At 43.6% G+C, this 20,736-nt stretch overlaps 1 protein-coding gene across 1 annotated transcript in view; it reads right to left on the bottom strand.

Moving 5' to 3' along the window:
• Positions 1–20,736, bottom strand: part of prmt7 (protein arginine methyltransferase 7) — a 36,113-nt gene that overhangs the window by 10,752 nt on the left and 4,625 nt on the right. The window contains exons 2-11 of the mRNA XM_055648614.1: positions 18,282–18,318; positions 17,628–17,777; positions 13,862–13,970; positions 11,978–12,090; positions 11,518–11,762; positions 9,496–9,676; positions 4,720–4,847; positions 4,190–4,325; positions 1,207–1,290; positions 769–816 (exon numbers count right to left, since the gene is read on the bottom strand). Coding sequence (XP_055504589.1) covers positions 769–816; positions 1,207–1,290; positions 4,190–4,325; positions 4,720–4,847; positions 9,496–9,676; positions 11,518–11,762; positions 11,978–12,090; positions 13,862–13,970; positions 17,628–17,777; positions 18,282–18,318 — 1,231 coding nt within the window. The remainder of the gene's footprint in view (positions 1–768; positions 817–1,206; positions 1,291–4,189; positions 4,326–4,719; positions 4,848–9,495; positions 9,677–11,517; positions 11,763–11,977; positions 12,091–13,861; positions 13,971–17,627; positions 17,778–18,281; positions 18,319–20,736) is intronic.

The raw sequence follows: 20,736 nt of genomic DNA, 5'->3' as shown, positions 1-20,736 counted from the left end.
CTTCCATGAGGAACCTTGTCAAAGGCCTTACTAAAGTCCATATAGACAACATCCACTGCTTTACCCTCGTCAATTTCCCTAGTAACCTCTTCAAAAAATTCAAGAAGATTAGTCAAACATGACCTTCCAGGCACAAATCCATGTTGACTGTTCCTAATCAGACCCTGTTTATCCAGATGCTTATATATATTATCTCTAAGTATCTTTTCCATTAATTTGCCCACCACTGAAGTCAAACTAACAGGTCTATAAGTGCTAGGTTTACTCTTAGAACCCTTTTTAAACAATGGAACAACATGCGCAGTACACCAATCCTCGAGGACTATTCCCGTTTCTAATGACATTTGAAATAATCAGCAGGTAAATGGAGGGGATGTTGGTTGACCACCCAACATCAAGAAGCAGGGGTACATCAGCACACTTAACCACATTGTTAGACAGGAGTACACGCATCAAACTGAGACCGAGTCCAACAGGCGCTGCGGAACACTGCTAAGCTACGTCCAACAGTTGAAGGCACCACATCCTGTAAACTGGAGCCAAGACATCACCTTGTGGCCGAGTCTGTCAATAGACTGTACTCAGCCCTGGGGCCAAGTCCATCAATTGACCGCACTAAACCAAGGGGCTTGGAGCTCATTTGTTTATTGCAGCCAGCAATACATCAAGCTTCCAGCTGCACAATATATCATTCTTTCTACTATACAAAATTGCTTTTCTCAAACAATAAAAATTCAAGTAAGTTCAGTTCAATCCGTGCCAACTCACCTTCCCCATTACGCGTCTTGACATGGCAGAAATCTCTAGACTATAAACCTACAGAAACACAGAGTTAGTCAAAAAAGGAACATATAAATAGTTTGATCCAAGATAGACACAAAATGGAGTAACTCAGCGGGACAGACAGCATCTCTGGAGAGAAGGAATGGGTGACATTTCAGGTCGAGACCTTTCTTCAGACTGATGTCAGGGGAGTGGGCGGGACAGAGATAGAGTGTAGTCGGAGACAGTAAGACGGGTGGGAGAACTGGGAAGGGGGAAGGGATGGAGTGGAAATAAAGGGCTATTTGAAGTTAGAGAAGTCAATGTTCTGAGCAGCAAAAAAAAGCCTTGTTGAGAGTAGGAAAAGCAACTCCTATACAAAATGCGACAGAGAATTATACCCAAGTGCTCACCTTCAACCCTGACCTACAATGATGTCCATACCTGTGCAGCACCCAGCAAATGAGCGAAGATAGAGAGCAGGCTTCCATCGCCGATAGTCATGCACACGGCGTCTGGTTTCAGAATCTGAAGACACAACATAGTCAAATCCATAACCATCATGATCAAACAATGTACACAGAACACTTTATGCCCCAAGTTAATCCTAAGGTGCAAAGCTCTGAAATAACATTGCCCAATTCTTTATACAACGCTTAATATTTTGACTATACCTGATCTGTGAAGATCAGTTTGCTTTGCTGATTGAATCCATCCATCTTCTAAGATAGAATGGAATATTAACAACACTTCAGCTGCTTTCCTTCTAGCCATTCATCTTGTAGCATGGCAACAAAATTGAAACTGAACATACTGGAGATATGATAATATGCACAGCAGGTAGGTGTGCGTGTGTGTGTGTATATATATATTAATCACCGACAGTGATGTGCTAACCCACCATTCATTCCAAAGTTTTGCAGCTTGCCCTTGGTAATTCAGGTTTATATTAAAATAGGAATTGTATAATATTTGAAGAACAAAAAAACTGCAGGGTTCTAGGAAAAAGGGAAGCTTAAAGGGGCCAACTAGATTGCTAACGGAAATTTGCAGTACAGACTTGTTATTCCTTTGGTGTAATATTATTATTTGATCAATCAATCAATCAAGCAATCAATCAATCAGTTTTTATTCATCACATACACAATAAAGTGCAGTGAAATTAACTTGCCAGCAGCGGTACAATCAAAAAAGAACACACAATACACAATAAAATTTAACACAAACATTCCCCACAGCATTCTTCACAGTCAGTTCTCCTCCATTGTTCCCCCGTGGTCAGGGCCATAAACCTCCGCAGTCGCCGCTGCGGGCGGATGCACAGGCCCTCTTGTCGGGACGGCATGTCCTGAATCGGTGCTTCCCTACCGGAGACCGCGGCTTCAGGGTGTTGTAGGCCGCAGGCCGGCGGTCGGAGCTCTCCTCCGGGGATCCCCGGTGAGGGATCCCACTCCGGATGGTAAGTCCATGCCGCGCCCATGGCTAGAACCTCCGCAGACCGCTGCTTCAGGATGTCATTGGCCGCGGGACAGCGATCGGATCTCTTCTCAGGCGATCCCTAACGAGGGATCCCAGGCTACGAACGCAGCGCCCGCGGCTAGAAGCTCCGCAGACTGCGGCTTCAGGATGTTATAAGCCGCGGGCCAGTGATCGGAGCACTTCCTTCTGGCGACCCCGGCAAGGGCTCGCCCGCTCGGCGATGAGAAGTCCTTGCTGCGCCTGCTGCTGAAACTCCGGGCCCGACACCGGGAAAGGTCGCACCAATCCATGGTGTTAGGCCGTGAGGGAGGGGACATGGAAAATGTCACCTCTCCGTGGAGGACGCAACCAAAAGCGGTTCCCCCCTTAACCCCCGCACCACCCCCCACACAAGACACACCAAGATACCTTAAAACACACATTTGGAACACATTAAAAAAAACAAAAAAAAGTAGAAATGACAAACACGCTGCTGGCAGGGCAGCCGACTCGTAGCGCCCCCATCGATGAATCAGCTGCTCCTTGCCCAGTTACTGTTGTTACCATCTAAGATTACTTGAAAAAAAAATTGGGTTCCATTACACACCCTCCAGCACTGCATCAATCCCACCAATCAAGGTTCTGGTAAATAAAGCAATGGGTACATCATCTAAACCATATGGTTGGGTACACATTCTTGATTTGACATGTATTCTCCACGTTGCATGGAACCTTTCACAAATGGGGCACTGAAGACATAACATAAGCATTGCCTGGAATTAAGAAGAATGGGAAGTGATGACATTGAGATTTACAACATTTGAGAGAGATTGACGAAGGGCATGTTGACAGATTTTCTCTCCCAGCTGGTGATTCTGGAACTCAGGTGTTGGATAAAAGGTTAGCTATTAGAAATGAGATCAGAATAGTAACTCTTTGGAATTCTCTACATAAAAAGGACGGTGGATGACATATGTTAATGACAGAGCTTGATTATCTTTGGACAGCAAGGAAATTAAAGGAATTGGTTGGGAAAGTTTCAGACTGGATCAGCCACAATTTTACTGAAGAAGGCAGCAGCTCCGTGGGAGCCATAGAACGTTCTCCTGCATTTACTCCATGTGCACCTAATCTTTGATTGTGGTGGAATCTATATTGCTGCCCTTGCTGCATTTGTCATCTCTGCAGAAAGACTGGATGAACCGTTGAAGGCTACGATGGTTAATCCAGTCAAATACCTATTTCTCCCCTCCCTCTCAACCGACTTCCTTTCTCCAGCTTCACAATTCACAACTCTTCAATCTTGTCTCACACCTTCAGTCTTTTCATCTCTGGCCTTTGTCCAACCACCTGGTTATCAAATAACCCTCCTCATCCATGTCAGCCTATTACCTGCCAGGCTTTGTCCTGCCCCTCCTTTCTTCCCACTCTCTCCACACCCACCCCCCAAACCTACAAGAAGGGGCCCAACCCAAAATGTTACGTATCCATGGTCTCCAGATACTCTGGTTGACTCCCTGTGTTACTCCAGCACTTTGTCTTTTTTAGGATAAATGTTCCTAAGTTCCTGCCTTTACTTTCCTTGTTTTAATTTTAGCTTGTTCATATAATGAATTATTCCCTCTCTCAAACTACCTTATGAACAAAGGGCAAAAGACCAAGCTGTGCGAGGAACACAGCGGTTCAGACGGCATCTGTGGATGGATACAAACAGTTCACATTTAGCGGTCAAGATCCCAAATTGTTCAGATTCCAGTATCTACATTCTCTTGTGTCTCCATTCTAACAAAGGGTCTCTGATTTGAAACATTAATTCCGCTTCTCTCTTCACAGATGCTGCCTGACCTTCTGAGTGTTCCCAGTATTACGTGTTTATAATTCAGACTTCTAGTGTCGTTTTTTTAGTTCAATTTCCTGTGCACAGATTCCAACATGAGTTGTGACTAACAAAATATTCCAAAGTGCTCACTGTTTTCAGGGCCTTGATGTAGGTGTTGTTCCTTTGTTGGTCATTTAGCTCTCCAAATCGCTGCCTATTACACATGAGATGGGCCTGACAGGAGCACAGTGGCCGTTCGCTCAGCACTTCAGCTTCACGCTCAACGCTGTGGAGCACAATGTTAGAGTCAGATAAACTAGAGCCATATTACTTCTTATTTCTTCAGTCCTGAATGTTGTCAGTCTTGGAACACTTCCAGATGAAAGGCAAATATATAGGCCAGATAATATCGCAAGTAAATCTAGATGAGGAATCATGGACTGTACAATGTAAGGCACAAGATTATGTTGTCAATACATAGTATGGAGCTTATGTACACACTGTACAATTTGTACACACAGGATATGTACTATAGGCTGAATAATGGCATCAACATATGATATATTTTAACTACATTAACGAGCAAGTGTGTATGGGGAAAAGTACAATCTGCAAGGATTACAATCTGCACTGAGTATTCGCCTGTCCAGCACTATAAATAATGATTCTATATTACATACCTGCGACGCTGCAGTTTATACCACAAAGAGTAATCATCGTGCATGGCTGAAATACGCAGACATTCCCCTTCTTGAACGGGTATCTCCTGGGGTAGGAAGTACACACACTGCATCCAATGATCTCGCCACTGATAAACAAGAATAACTCAATTTCAGACTCAGATACAAGGTGCAGTCATGTCAAACATAAAATAGGTAAGCTAGAGATGATGAAGAGCTCTCAAAAGAGATAGCATTGCTTGACTGAACTCTCCGGTTGCCAAAAGTGAAAAATATAAAAGCAACAATATCAACAAAAAATAATTCGCAACCTAAAAGTAATGAGAATGTATTTTAAGTTTTCATGAGTCACTTTACAGTGAGTTATACTTTTGCCCTTTCATGTCAGAAGTGGCTTAACACCTCCATTTCCCCTGCTGTTGTCTGAAAAGAACAGTTTGACCATCGTAAATTGAACGAGCCGCACCTCATATTTCGCTTGGATAGTTTACACCCCAACGTTATGACCATTGACCTCCAATTTCAGGTAGTCCTTGCTTTCTCTCTCTTTCCCCTCCCCTTCCCAGGTCTCCCACAACCTACTGTCTCTGCCTCTTCCTTTCTTTTTCCCACCCTCACCACCCCCCACATCAGTCTGAAGAAGGGTCTTGACCCGAAACGTCACCTATTCCTTCACTCCATAGATACTGCCTCACCCACAGAGTTTCTCCAGCATTTTTTATCTACTTTCGATTTTTCCAGCATCTGCAGTTCCTTCTTAAACAGTTTGACCAGTTGGTGATTTTTCCTCTCTTCTTACGATTTCTATTGCTAAACTACTTCACAAATTCAGAGATAGACTCTCACCATTACAGCTGGTAGTATATTGATAGAGAATTAAGATTTAACAACCAACAGAAAGCAAAGTTGAGGGGACCCAGCATAATACATTCAAATATGCAGATCTGCAAGAAACCAAATGGCAGTGCAAATTGCCAGTGGTATGCTGATCGGGCTCAAGGGGTCACATGGCAAATTAAATATAATTTGTAAAAAATGGGAAGTCATCCACTTTGATAGAAAACATATATAAAAATGCAGAATATTCTTCATATGGCGAAGAGGCAAAATGAGTTTGTGTTCGGAGAGGCAAATCACTGAAAGTTAACATGCAGGGTTAGGAAGGCAAATTATTGTTAATTTTCAAGGGAGTCATACTGAAATAACATTGTGCCTTGTGAAACCTGCAATACAGGGCACAGGTCCATGGTCTTGTTGCCTTGGGAAGAAAATACTTGTAACATAGGAAGTGCAATAAAGATTCAGCAGGTTAATCCCCAGGATGGGAGGGACCATCCTATGTGGAGAGATTATGCTCTCACTTGAGAGATTTATCTCTGGGATTCATAGGGTCTCCCCTGAGTCCGGTACCTGGAGCCAGGGGTCACAATCTTAAAATAAGGGTTCAGTCATTTATGAGAGAAACAAGAAGAAATGTCTTCACCCAGAGTAATGAATCTTTAAAATTCTTTACCCAAGAGATCTGTAGTGATTCTACCACTCAAGTTTATTTAAGTCGAAGATTGATAGATCTGTGGGCCTCAAGGGAATCAAGGTATATGGATTCAGTGCAATAAAAGTGGCATTAAAGTAACAAATCAGCTATGCTATTATGTTCTTTCTTAGTGGTGAATCAGGTGTAGGGGGTTAAACAGCCAACTCTTGCTTCTACTTCTTGTGTTCTTATCAATACTTCAGCCAAACAGCCACCAGTCATATGCAAGCCTAGGTAGTTCTAAAAGATATTTTGCCCAAGGTATATCTATATTTAAACCTAATAATGCTCTCTGGGGTTACAAAGTTGTGGGTTCAAGCCGCAAGGACTGAATCCACTACAATTTTGCGGATTCTGAAGTGGGAACTGGATTACCAAAGGAACTGGCTCTAGAAATAGTGATTGAATTGTTGTAATCTTCTAAAAAATGACAGGCTCTGGAGAAGTTCTTACCAGTTGGTAGGTGGCATAAGTAACTCCATTATTTTAAAAAAAGGAGAGGGTAATAATAAACAAGGAGTTGCAGACCAGTGCACTCAATGTCAGCTATAAAACAATTGATGGAATCCATTACAAAAGATGCAAATACAAACACATTTGGAAAGTATTAATGGGTTTGGATAAAGTCGGCTGGGTTTATGAAAAGGAAATAATGCTTAAAAATCTACTAGAATTTGGTGAGAATGGACTTAGAATAGATATGGGAGAGCACGTTGACGTCTTGCACTTGGACGACGTTTTTGTTAACAGTCCAACATAAGGGCATAGTGTGCAAAATTAAACTACCGTATTTCCCGGTATGAGGACACTATTTTTCACCCTAAACTAAGGGCCAAAAATTTACCTGCATCTTGGAGGCGGAAGGTTAGATTGTTTGCCATGAAAGATAGACTTGGCTATCCCTCAGTACAGCGGCTGTAAAAGGACAACACCGCTGGGGGGGGGGGAGAAAGAGTTCCTTCCACAGCGTGTGGGGAGTCTGGCCCGGGTCAGCTGGGCCGCCAGGGGTAAAGTTGCGGGGAGCACAGGAGCGTTGTGAAGGAGGGGGTCGGGGATCATGCCAACAACTCACTCAGTAGCTCGGGTGGCTGCGAACGGCCGCCGGGACCGGACTGCGGAACTGCAACAAGACCTGGGGCTCGCAGGGGACTTGGGAACTGCAGCTAGTCCCAGGGCTCGCAGGCGACCTGGACACTAGCCAGTCCCGGGGATAGGCGACCTGGACACTAGCCAGTCCCAGGGTAGGTGACCTGGACACTAGCCAGTCCCGGGGCAGGCGACCTGGGCACTACAGCTTGTCCTGGGATCTGGGAACTGCAGCCAGTCGCGGGGCACGCAGGCAATCTGGAAACTGCAGAAAACTAATTGAAAAACACTTGAAAATTATGTATTATTAGTATGTATTATTACTAATTACTAATTTAATTAGTACGTATTGTTACCTCCATTTATTAACTATGGCGATAGATGTGGCCCGCCATCCGCTCATAAACATGGGTCCTGGCCCCTATGCAAAAAATGTTGCTGACCCCTGGACTAAACCTAACCCTTGATCCTGTCCCTCCAGCCTTTTAAAAAAATGTAGCAACTCAAAATGGGGGTGCGTCTTCATTGGCGGGAAATACGGTACATAGATTGAAAGCTACATACAAGCATGAATTTAAAAATTGGGAGGAAAGGTATAGATAAGTCTTTTTCCGGGTGGCAGGAAATTACTGGCAGCGCGTATGGATCACATGCTTGGGCCCCTGCCACTCACGGTACACTAAAAGCAGGGGGGGTGGGGGGGGGAGACGTTTGAGTGTTGACAAGGGTGCAAAGAATCTCCCATGTAATTTTGACAAGATAGGTGAATAGGAAAATGCATTTTAATGTGGATAAATGAGAGGTTAGCCACATTGATTCTAAGTCAGATTATTATCTCAATGATAGACAAAAATGTTGGAGATACTCAGCGAGTGAGGCAGCATCTATGGAGCGAAGGAATAGATGATGTTTCGGGTCGAGACCCTTCTTCAGTCGGAAGAAGAGTCTCGACCCGAAACGTCACCTATTCCGTCGCTCCATAGATGCTACCTCACCCGCTGAGTTTTTCCAGCATTTTTGGCTACCTTCGATTTTTCCAGCATCTGCAGTTCTTTCTTAAACATTATCTCAGTGGTGACAGAATAGCAAAAGAGGTGCAACAAACTGGCGTCCTTGTATATCAGTCAGAGAAAAACAAGTAATCACGTGCAGCAAACAATTACAAAGATAAATGGCATGTTGGCCTTCAATGCAAGAATATTTAAGTACAGAAGCAAGGATGCCAGCAATACTTATACATATCTTATTGAGACCCCATTGGGAGTTTTGTGTGTGGCTTAATTCGCTCTTTGTTCTCCTTATCTGAGGATGGATGCCCTAACAGAATTATACAGACTAGGTACAAGTATGATGTAGACTATGACTGAGGAACCAAAAACACCATATTATCTGATTTGATTGGATAGCCTGCAAAAACAAAACTTTTCAACGTCTCCAAATGCACTGTAGAATGTAACCCATCGGGATGCATCACAGCTTGGTTTGGCAACAGATCTGTCCAATTCCACAAGAAATTGCAGAGTTGTGATTGTTGCCCAGTTCACCACTCAGACCAGCCTCACTACACCCCTCGCCCCCATCCACACTTCATGCTGTCCTGAGAAAGCAGCCAACATATTCAAGGACCTTTTTCACTCCAGTCATTCCCTCTTCTATCCAGAAGAAGATATAAAAGCTTGTAAACACAGAAAGAACAGCTACTGAACAGACCTTCCATAAACTAGGGTGTAGTTCCAATCTTCCAACCTAGCTCAATGTGGACTTTGTGTCTGTACTTGTAACACCATAATGCTGCATTTTAATCTTTGCACTGCCCATTGGCCTTGTGTATGGTTTGATTGTAATCGCATATAGTTTCATTCGATTGGATAGCATGCAAACAAAGCTTTTCACTGTTTCTGGATACACGTGACAATAATAAACCAATCAATGTTTTAACCTGGAGCCCACATGTGCCCTCTCAGATGTGCAGAAAATACTGCAGAGCAATACTTCAAAAGTGGGACCTGCTCAAAGCCTACTCTGAAATGTTGAATTGGATTCTTCGCAGTATATCTAATTTCTTTATGAGTTTACAACTGCTAAAGCCCATTCCTACGCCTCCACCACTTCCGGTTATTAGCCGCTCATATCACAGAACCAACATGCTGCCTTACCTGAATACTATTTGGAGTCGGATGTGCCCAGTATGGTGCCATAGTACATCTGATGGTTCCTTCAGGGTCCATTTCCATGTCCCACCAGGACAGTACAACATGGGCTTGCCCACTGCCAGTTGCTTGGACCTGCAAAGTGTGCTGGGCTGGAGAACTACTCACTGCTTTACTGAAATCCACACTGCAGAGAAAGCAAGATGTTAGAAAATTAAGCTTCTTTTTGTTTTGTGAGCTTAAGCATCACACTTTAAAAAAATGTATGATAACTGCTCTCATGACCTAACACTACCAGTGATTTATTCACATGCACATCTTAACCCGGAATACTTTATGCTGATGAGAAAAATTGGAAGGCATTCCAAGCTATTTAGAGATTTGGTTGCATTGCAGTTATGTTACTGCATCAAAGTTTGGACCAGTGATTTGGAGATCAGAGCTTGAATTCCACCATGGCAGCTGGTGATTTCAAATTCAGTTAAGTTAAATATGAAGATTTCATAACAGGGATCACATAACTACCCGACTGTTGCATAAACTTGTCAGGTTCACTCACGCCCTTTAAAGAAGGAAAATTATTATTTACAAGTAACTTCAGCAATGTCCACTCCCGGTGGGAAGTCTAGCCATGAATGTGGGAATGGTATCAGCAAACCCCAATGTTCAATCCAGATGTGGGGATATTTCATGCAGCCTGCCAAACATGAGCAAGGGAAGCTGTGAATGATCACCAACCACAGCCCTTTCTCAGCCAAAGAAGATTTCATATTATGCATCGAGGTTAACGAGATGCATCCTGGGTGAATTATTGTAAACTCCATTAATGGCAGTAACTGAATGACAACCCTTCTAAACTAGACCTGCCTTACGTAGCAAGTGAATTAGAACAACACAACTAATAGACCATGCCCTTACTGTCCATTCTCAGCTGCTTATCACTAATTTTCCCTCGGTCATAAGGCCAGAAAGGGAGATGTTCACTCATAATTGCACAGACTCAGCTCCATTCTCAACTGTACGGATCATTACGTTCAACCCACACCCAGCACAACTGGGCCATATCCAGGGTTAAGCAAGCAAGTGGCAAGTAACATTCAGATGTCAAGCAATAACAATCTCCATCAGGAAAGAATGCAACTATCTTCCTTGACATTTAACAAACCATCATTAATGCCCACCTTAATGTCCTGGCAGGCCACCGTCAACCAGAAACTTAACTGAACTAGCTGTAAATGTGACTAAAAAAGCAAATCAAAGATCAAGCATTCCATTGATAGTGACTCTATAAACCCTTTCCACCAACTACACCATACAAGTCAGGAATGTTTAAATACTAATCCTTTATCTGGATGAGTGTAGCACCAAGAAACTTGATAACATCAAAAAGATGGCAGCTCAATCTTCACTAACGTCCACCTTAAGCAGTTCATTCGCTCACTCATTCACTGGAACACTGTGGCTGCACTGTGTAAATACACAAAGCAGCATAGCAATCACCAAGGCTTTAACTGCACCTCACAATAAGCAAACCCTCGCACTTAAAAGGACTATGGCAACAGTTACAAGGAAAATCAACCTCTCCAAGCTCCTTCTGAATCGTACACTGCCTTAACTGAGAAACATTTCATCATTGAGTCAAAGTCCTGGATTGCATTATGGAATCCAGGCTCCATCTCAAAACATCACCATCCATGTTCTTCACAGATGTTGCTTGACTCGCTGAGCTACTCCACCACTTTATGGATATTTTGTTAACCAGCATCTGCAGTTTCTCATGTCTACTCATTATCTAACAACAGCTTCCCCACAAGGACTCTACTTTCTCAAGAGTCATCCAGCAGCACCTCCTCAGGGTTATTTGGAACGTCAGCAACTCCCATACTCAGCAAAAAAATTAAATAAACAGTCCTACCTTTAGCTATACAAATAATTCCACAAATAGGCAATGACATTTGATGGAAACTTTGAATTCCTTTATCCCTTCTCATAAGTATTCATTTTCCAGCAGGAAACCACTGATCATACCTGAAGATCTCTGTAACCTCTGTAAGGGTGGTGAAGTGGTTTTGGTTCACTTGATTGAGCTGAATGTCATAGACGCATGGGCACCCTGCACACATGTCCATGTCCTTTGTTGGTAAAATAACCTTATCATTTCTGTCCTCCATTCCGATGTGAATTGGCAGCAATTTGTTCCAGGCCCACATCCGCTCTGATTCCACCAGCTGTGCATAAACGGTGGCTCTGTGTGGAACAGCTTCACATTCATCCTGTGGCCATGAAGAAGGTAGATAAAAATAAATAATCGAACTAGGTTGTAAAACATAACCTGCTTTGCTTGATTTGATTGTTCTAGGTTTGCAGAAATTATTAAATAAAGAAGAAATAAATACTATGCTGCTATGAGTCAAGTACCTGAACCACACACTGGGGAATCATAAAGTCCCACAACAGGAGTCACTTTGCCCCAATATCCTCAACCCACCTGGACAAGGTATTTGTGAGCATGCTCGTAACTTGGCAGTGCCCCCTCGCCAATAAGCTCCGTATCAAACAGCTCCGTGACCAGGATGTTAGCTCGGCATGACATGTCACCATCTGCAGAGTGGAAATCATTGTGAGGAAGGTGCAATCAGCATTGTTCAATGAGGAATCCATTAACCACCATCCATTAACAGTCAACGTAATGACACAGCATGAATTCATTCTGAAAATGGGGACATCAAATATAATAGCAGCATGGCTGTTCAAGTGCTTCTAAAAGAAATAAAGCTATTGAAAGATTGCATCTGTTCCTCATTAGTATCCCTTTGATCAGCAATAACTTTTAGATGAACCTTTAAACCTATTTCTCAAACCAGTTGTGTTAGCATGTTGCAGTATAATTACTACATCAGGGATGTCTCCATCCTTGGCAGTCCCAATACTGACTGCTTTCCTCTCAGAGACCTCTTTGCCAAGAGTACTGTCACATTCCTTCTACACCGGTCATCTCATCTTTGATCATACTATTATTAACCAACTGGTGAGTCTGATGATGCAAGCTTATGCGAAGCGTTGTTAGAACAGTATAACAGGCCCAACTCACAAAGGTCATTAACATGTAATGTTAACTCTGTTTGAGCCAAGGAAACAGACCCTTCAGTCCAATTCATCCATGCCGAACAAAATGTCCAATTTCAGTCCCATTTACCTGCCTTTGGCTCATATCCCTCTAAACCTTGACTATCCATGTGCAAGTCCAAGTGTCTTTTAAATGTTGTTATTGTTCCTGCCTTTACTACCTCCTCTGGCAACTCATTCCCTAAACCCACCACCCGCTGAGTGAAAAAGTTGCCCCCTCAGGTTCCTATTAAATCTTTCTCCTCTCACCTTAAACTTATGTTCCCTGGTTCTTGATTTCCCTACCCTATGTAGAAGACTCTGTGCATTAACACCATCAATCCCCCTCATGATTCTATACACTATATATGTTTGAACTCTCCTCCTTCACTTTAATAGGGAACGTGACAAATTGAACAATTACATCGTGTAAACGCTGCCTCCTGGAAAAGGTCTTATTGCTACAGCAGGTCAAAGAGTCAGTTACGGTCATTGAGAATCAAGTGCTTGGTGTCTCTTTAGCAAGCAGCATCTTTGTCCTTGTAATATTGCTTGCCATGTGACATGGTGAACTGTTATGTGTGTCATGGAAGTCAAATCAAATTAGATATTTAAGATATTACCACCGTGGTGATCACAACTCATTCTAATCAAACAACATTATACATTGCTAACCCAGTAATACAATTAACTGATTGGGGTAGTCCATAATCAGGGGCCACAGTTTAAGAATAAGGAGTAAGCCATTTAGAACGGAGCCGAGGAAACACTTTTTCTCAGAGAGTAGTGAGTCTGTGCAATTCTCTGGCTCAGAGGGCAGTGGAGGCAGGTTCTCTGGATGCTTTCAAGAGAGAGCTAGATAGGGCTCTTAAAAATAGCGGTGTCAGGGGATATGGGGAGAAGGCAGGAACGGGGTACTGATTGGGAATGATCAGCCATGATCACATTGAATGGTGGTGCTGGCTCGAAGGGCCGAATGGCCTACTATTGCACCTATTGTCTATTGTAATATTGCTTGCCATATGACAGGTGATCAGTTATGTGTGTCATGGAAGTCAAATCAAATTAGATATTTAAGATATAGCTTAAAAGTGACTATTTTGATTACCAACGTGGTGATCACAAATCATTCTAATCAAATAGCTTTATACATTGCTAACCCAGTAATACAATTAACTGATTCTATGCTACGACTCAACAGGTAACACACCACCATAATATTTCCTATCAACGTTCTCTTTAATACCGACCACCTCAAGTGTCTTACCTGGCCCCACTGTTACCTCAGTTGAATGTTTGTTGATGACTTTAATTTTTCCACTGTATCCATTTCTATCCACAATCTTTACAGCAACATCAGCCATTGGCTTAAAAACCTGGGTAATGATAACAGAATGACCATAGTAAGACCCATGTTATATTCTATATCCCATTTCCTTTATACTGTGTCTCATTATAGATGCCTGCCCCAATGATTAGAAAGCTACTTCCTGCCAGTACTGTGAGCAAGGCCACAGATCTTGTGAAATATTGAGCATCAGAATATAATCATAACCTACGTTCCAATATTCAAGAGACAAGTCAAGAGTCAAGAGAGTCAATTTAATTGTCATTTGGACCCCTGGAGGTCCAAACGAAATGCCGTTTCTGCAGCCATACTTTACACACAAATAGACCCCAGACACAACATAATTACATTTTACATAAACATCCATCACATAGCTGTGATGGAAGGCCAAAAAAACTTATCTCTCCACTGCACTCTCCCCCCCCCCGATGTCAGAGTCAAAGTCAAAGCCCCCGGCTGGCGATGGCGATTGTCCCGCGGCCATTGAAGCCACGCCGGGTGGTGCGAGGTCGCACACCGGGTCTTGGTGTTGGAGCCCCCGGTGTGCGCTCGCAAAGTCCCGCGGCCATTCCAGCCGCGCGGGGCAGTGATGTCAGGCCCCGCTCCAGGAGCTCTTCGACCCCGCAACACGGGCGGGAGAATTCGCCGTTGCAGGAGCCCCGAAAAGCGGTCTCCCTCCAGGGATCCGCGGGCTCCCGGTGCCGCCGTCCGCAGACCCGCAGTAGCAGCCTCCGACTCAGCAGCAGCATCGGCAGCAGCAGCAGCAGCAGCAGCAGCAGCAGCGCAGCAGCGCTCCTCCACCGCTCCACCCGCTCCGGTCTCGGCCAGCTCCGCGACGGCAACGGTGAGTCGGCACCAGAGTCCCCGGCTTCTTCCCGTTGGAGGCCGCTCCTCGTTGCGGCCTCAACGACACCTGAGACCCGACGAGAAAAGGTCGGGTCTCCAGTGCAGGGAGAGATTCAAAAGTTTTCCCCCCCCCCCCCCACCCCCCCCCACACACACACCCCCCAACATAAAATAACAAAAACTACATAAAAACACAGACAAAAAATAATAAAAACGCGGACAGGCTGCAGAGGCCGCTGCTGGCCAGAGCCGCGCCGCCTTCCTTACTACGGTACTTACTACGGTACTACGCGCCGCCTTCCTTACACGGTACTAAGAAGTTACTTCTTTAAGTTGCGTTTGAGATCGAAAGAGATTTCTAAAGGTAACCCATCAAATTAATATCTTCAGAACATACAACTAACAGATCATTTCCACGTTCGGTTAATTTTGCCATGAAAGTCAAGTCAATACTAAAAAGATCTATCATCACAAGTTTGAGCCACAATCACCTTTGCATGTCCCTTCTCTCAAGATCACCATTGGGATCAAGAATGATTTGCTTCTTTTCCATTTTTGTGGCTTCTGAAGTAGCTAATGAGTCTGCCACGGATAGTGGGCAAGTTGTGAAGGAGTATGCCACAGTGTAGGTTTTCGGTCAGCATCCAATACATGGCCTTGGGGTTCTGCGTGACGTTTCAAATGCTCCTTCTCCATTGTGCAGTCATGGATCAGAGGTTTCCCCGATGTCAGTGGAGATGTTACTCCTCTTTACTGAGGTCTTGAGCACATCCTTGAATCCATTGCATATCCTTGAATCTATTGTTTATGCGGTGTTCAAATCATATAACTTTCTTAGGTGGAAATTTAAGTAAAATGTTGTTGACTCAAGTGCAGCAAAAGTAAAATCTGGAGCACAGCCTAGACCATAATCTGCAATCCTTGAGAGTCAGGGGGTGGAAGTTAGTGGAATGGCGATTACTAAGGAGAAGGTGTTAGGAAAACTGTAAGGTCTGAGGGTGGATAAGTCACCTGGACCGAATGGACTGCACCCCAGGGTTCCGAAGGATGTGGCCTCAGAGATTGTGGAGGCATTGTCGAGGATATGGAGGTGATATTTCAAGAATCACTAGAGTTAGGAGTGGTTCCTGAAGATTGGTAAAATGCAAATATCATCCTGCTGTACAAGAAGAGAGCAAAGCAGAAGAGTGGAGAATATAAGCCGGTTAGCCTGACTTTGGTGAATGGTAAGATTTTTAAGTCAATTATAAAGGTTGAGGTTATGCGGTACTTAAAAGTTCATGATAAAATAGGCCAAAGTCAGCACGGTTTTGTAAAGGGATGATCTTGCCTGACGAATCTGCTGGAGTTCTTTGAGGAAGTTAATAGCAGAATGGACAGAGGGGAGGCTGTAGATGTTGTTTACCTAGATTTTCAGTACGCCTTCAATAAGGTGCCGCATGTCAGGCTGCTAGGGATGATGAGAGCCCATGGCATTAAAGGGAAGATACTAGCATGGATAGCAGGAAGGCAAAGAGGAGAGTAGCAATAAAAGGCGCTTGTTCAGGTTGGTTGCCAGTGACTAGTGGAGTTCCGCAAGGGTCGGTGCTGGGGCCACTTCTCTTCATGTTGTATATTAATGATTTGGATAAGGGGATTGAAGGCTTTGTGGCCATGTGTGCAGATGATGTTAAGATAGGTGGAGGGATAAGCAGTGCAGAGGAAGCAAGGACTCTGCAAAAGGACTTGGACGGGTTAGGAGAGTGAGCAGAGAAGTGGCAGATGAAATTCAGTGTAGCATCATGCATTTTGGTAATAAGAATAAAGGCGTATATTATTTTCTAAAGGGAGAGAACCGAAAAAAACCGAGATGAGAAGAACTTTTTTCACGCAGAGAGTGGTGAATCTCTGGAACTCTCTGCCACAGAGGGTAGTTGAGGCCAGTTCATTGGCTATATTTAAGAGGGAGTTAGATGTGGCCCTTGTGGCTAAGGGGATCAGGGGGTATGGAGAGAAGGCAGGTACGGGATACTGAGTTGGATGATCAGCCATGATCATATTGAATGGCGGTGCAGGCTCGAAGGGCCGAATGGCCTACTCCTGCACCTAATTTCTATGTTTCTATGTTTCTATGAGAGTGAATCCAGAAATAGAAGGTGCAAAGGGACTTGGGAGTGCTGGTGCAGGACTCCCAAAAAGTTAATTTGCAAATCGAATCGGTAGTAAGGAAGGCAAATTCAATGCTAGCATTTATATCAAGAGGACTGGAATACAAAAACAGAGATGTAATGCCCAGGCTCTATCAGGTTGCATTTAGATTACTATGAGAAAATTTGGACCCCATTTCTGAGGAAGGGCTCTGGAGAGGGTCCAGAGGAGGTTTACAAGAATGATTCCAGGAATGAGTGGGTATGATAAGCGCTTGACAGCACTGGACCTCTACTTGCTGGAGTTTAGAAGGTTGAGGAGGGTTCTCATTAAAACCTACAGAATAATGAAAGGCATAGAGTGGATATGGAAAGGATATTTCCACTGGTGGGAGTCTCGGACCAGAGATCATAGCCTCAGAATTAAAGGGTGCTCTTTTAGAAAGGAGGTGAGGAGGTACTTTAGTCAGAGGGTATGTAAACTCATTGCCATAGAGGACTGTGGGGGCCAAGTCAGTTGATATTTTTAAGTCAGAGATAGCAAAATTCTTGATTAGAACAGTTGTCATGGGTTATGGGGAGGAGGCAGAAAAATGGGATTAGGAGGCAGAGAACAGCCATGTTTGAATGGCGGAATAGACTCGATGGGCCGAATGGCTTAATTCTACTCCTATAACTTGTGAGTAACACATCCACCGGCTACCGAATCTCACCTCAACTGCAAAACATAAATCGGCGCCAGCTCTTGCTGCCATCATGGATAACAGCCCTGTCCCAGTTCCAATATCCAGGACAATCGCCCTCTGACCTCGTTCCTTCACCCTGCGGACTGCTGCCCGAATTCCACTGTAGTACTTCTCATTCTGCAAAATAGTTTCATGGTTTTAAGCATCTGCTGTGCTCACTCATACTGCAGTTTCTCTTTTTTTTTGTCCTGCAATCAATCATTTTTAGGTCTCCACAAACAGCAGATAGAAACCATGTTACTCTGAAACAGGCCACTGCTTTAAGAGAAAAGACAGCAAACAATGCAAAAAAAAAAATTCACTTTTAGCTGCCCAAAAATGGGAAAAGATCAGACCACACTAACATTTTTGGTACTGATAATCAGTAGTAGTTTTAAACAAGCATTTCAGAACCTAAGCTACAAATAAGTAGCATGTAGCCTGGACAAAATCAAAACCGATTCCATTTTTTGTGCAATGAGTCATCACTGCATTCTTGAGTTTGGGAGTGAAAACATGCCACGGATTCTGTGCAACTTGCAGCCCAGCTCTACAGTCTGAAAAGGCTAGACAGCTTAATTACAGCCTGAACATAAATACATTAAAAAAAAATAATAAACCTATTTTCTGTCACACACTTACCCTGTCTTTGTCATGTAGCATATCTGCATAAGATGACCTGATAGGGCAATAAAGAAAAATGTTAATTCTAATAAGTTTAGCATTCATATAACAAATGGTTTTAATTTGTTTGGCTGCATTAAACTAATTGACATGTTCAGATGTCAGATACAGAATCCTTATAACTTGAAATCTGATTGAATGAAGCACATAGCTTGCGGTTAGAATAGCAGAATCCAAGCTGCGAAGAAGACCAGACCTAATGGGTTTCTGACTAAATATATTTTTTTAAATCCTTAAACAAAATAATGTGGCTGCAGGAAATATAAAATTAAAACAAAAAAATGCTAGAAATACAGCATTCATAGAGAAAAAGCAGGATGAGTTATCCAAAACTGGCTGGTAACCGTATAAATGGAAGCAGGTATGGGATTTCTATGCAAGCATCGGTCAAACATGATTGCATGTTTCATGTTTAAAACATGCAATCATGTTGCATGCTTCAACAAGATTGTTGAAACAATCCCAAACCTATCGATCAAAATCCCAAATCTATTGACCAATTTAGATCATAGACCCTGGGTGTTGTCTGTATGGAGATTGTACATTCTCATCATGACCACGCAGGTTTTTTCGGGTGCTCCGATTCCCTCCCACACTCTAAAGATGAACGGGTTAAATTGGCTTTGGTAAAAATGTTAAATTGTCCCTAGTGTACAGGATAGTGCTAATGTACGGGATGATTGCTGGGCGGTGTGGACTAGGTGGGCTGGAGCCTATTTCTGCGCTGTCTTTCTGAAGTAAGATATCTCACTAATGTATGTAACAGTTCATTGGATGTGGAGCCAAGCAGTGGAGTTCCATCTTGCTGAGACTTCTGAGCATCCTGGCACAGGATCATATTTGGTCCATAAAGGTTTCCATAAATAGAACTGTGTATAATAAGATAAAGGAAGAAATGCCTTTTCTAAATTATTTTGGTTTGATGTTTTTAATCATGTTTCAGTATGTACTACTTTTATTTTATTTTATTTTGAAGGAATTAATATTTATTTGTCATCTTTAAGTCTTCTTACAGAGCAAATAGGTCCACTGAGGATGCCATCGCCACTGCTCTTCACACTGCACTAACCCACCTTGAACACCAGGGGAGCTATGTGAGGATGCTTTTCATTGACTTTAGCTCCGTCTTCAATACCATCATCCCCAGCAGACTGGTCACCAAACTCATGGATTTAGGACTCTCCCAACCCATCTGCCTCTGGATCAAGGACTTTCTGTCTAACCGCCCCCAGACCGTCAGATTGGGCCATCACCTCTCCACCCCCATCACACTCAGCACTGGCTCCCCACAGGGCCCCCTCCTCTACGCCCTCTACACCCACGATTGTGCCCCCGCCCACTCCACCAACACCATCGTCAAGTTTGCGGACGACACGACTGTGGTTGGACGCATCTCAGGAGGAGATGAGACAGTCTACAGGGAGGAAGTCCAAAGACTGGCAGACAACAACCACATCCTAAACACCACAAAAAGAAAGGAAATTATCATAGACTTTTGTAAGAACAGTGCAGCCCTCAAACCCCTATTCATCAATGGGGACTGTGTGGAAAGGGTCTCAGACTTCAGATTCCTGGGCACACAAATTACAGAGGATCTCTCCTGGACTACAAACACCACCACAGCAGTCAAGAAGGCCCAGCAGCGACTCAACTTTCTGAGGATCCTCAGGAAAAACAACCTGGAGGAGAAGCTGCTGGTGTCCTTCTACCGCTGCTCCATCGAGTGTGCTGGCGTACTGTATAACCACATGGTATGCCAGCTGCTCTGCAGCGGACAGGAGAGCCCATCAAAGGGTCATCAACACCGCACAAAAAATCACTGGCTGCCCACTGCCCTCCCTGAAGGACATCTTCAGCTCTCGCTGCCTTGGCAGGACAGCCAACATCCTGAATGACCCTTCCCACCCTGGACACAACCTGTTCCACCTGCTGCCCTCTGGCAGACGGTACAGGTCTTTCAAAACTCGCACAGACTCAGAGACAGCTTCTATCCCATAGCCATACGTGAACTTAACAATGCAAAATAAGAAATAGCACTCACATTCAACTGAATGGTTCTACCTCAGCTGCTATTGTTATTTATCTGTAATTTTTTTTTTTTTTAATGTATATATTTTTACCTTTTCTTATATATTTAAAATTGCTCTTGTGAATCGCACCATGGGATTGACTTTTAAATTTTGTTGTACCATGTGCAATGACAATAAAGAGATTCATTCATTCTTATTGAGTCCACATCACAAGATTAGATATTGTTCAGCCACAGCTGAACACACTTCTCAGCATTTTCATTGTAGGCAGCGAGATTGGCAGCTGTGCATTGGTTTTCCAGTTGGGGGCATTTCCGCAGGTGTTCCATTGTTTGTGGTTCAATACCACATTCGCAGGCGACATCGTTGGAGTTATATCCCCA

The sequence above is a fragment of the Leucoraja erinacea genome, chromosome 17 (genome assembly GCF_028641065.1).
Source record: "Leucoraja erinacea ecotype New England chromosome 17, Leri_hhj_1, whole genome shotgun sequence".
NCBI lineage: Eukaryota > Metazoa > Chordata > Chondrichthyes > Rajiformes > Rajidae > Leucoraja > Leucoraja erinaceus.
This window is presented reverse-complemented; position numbering and strand designations above follow the sequence as displayed.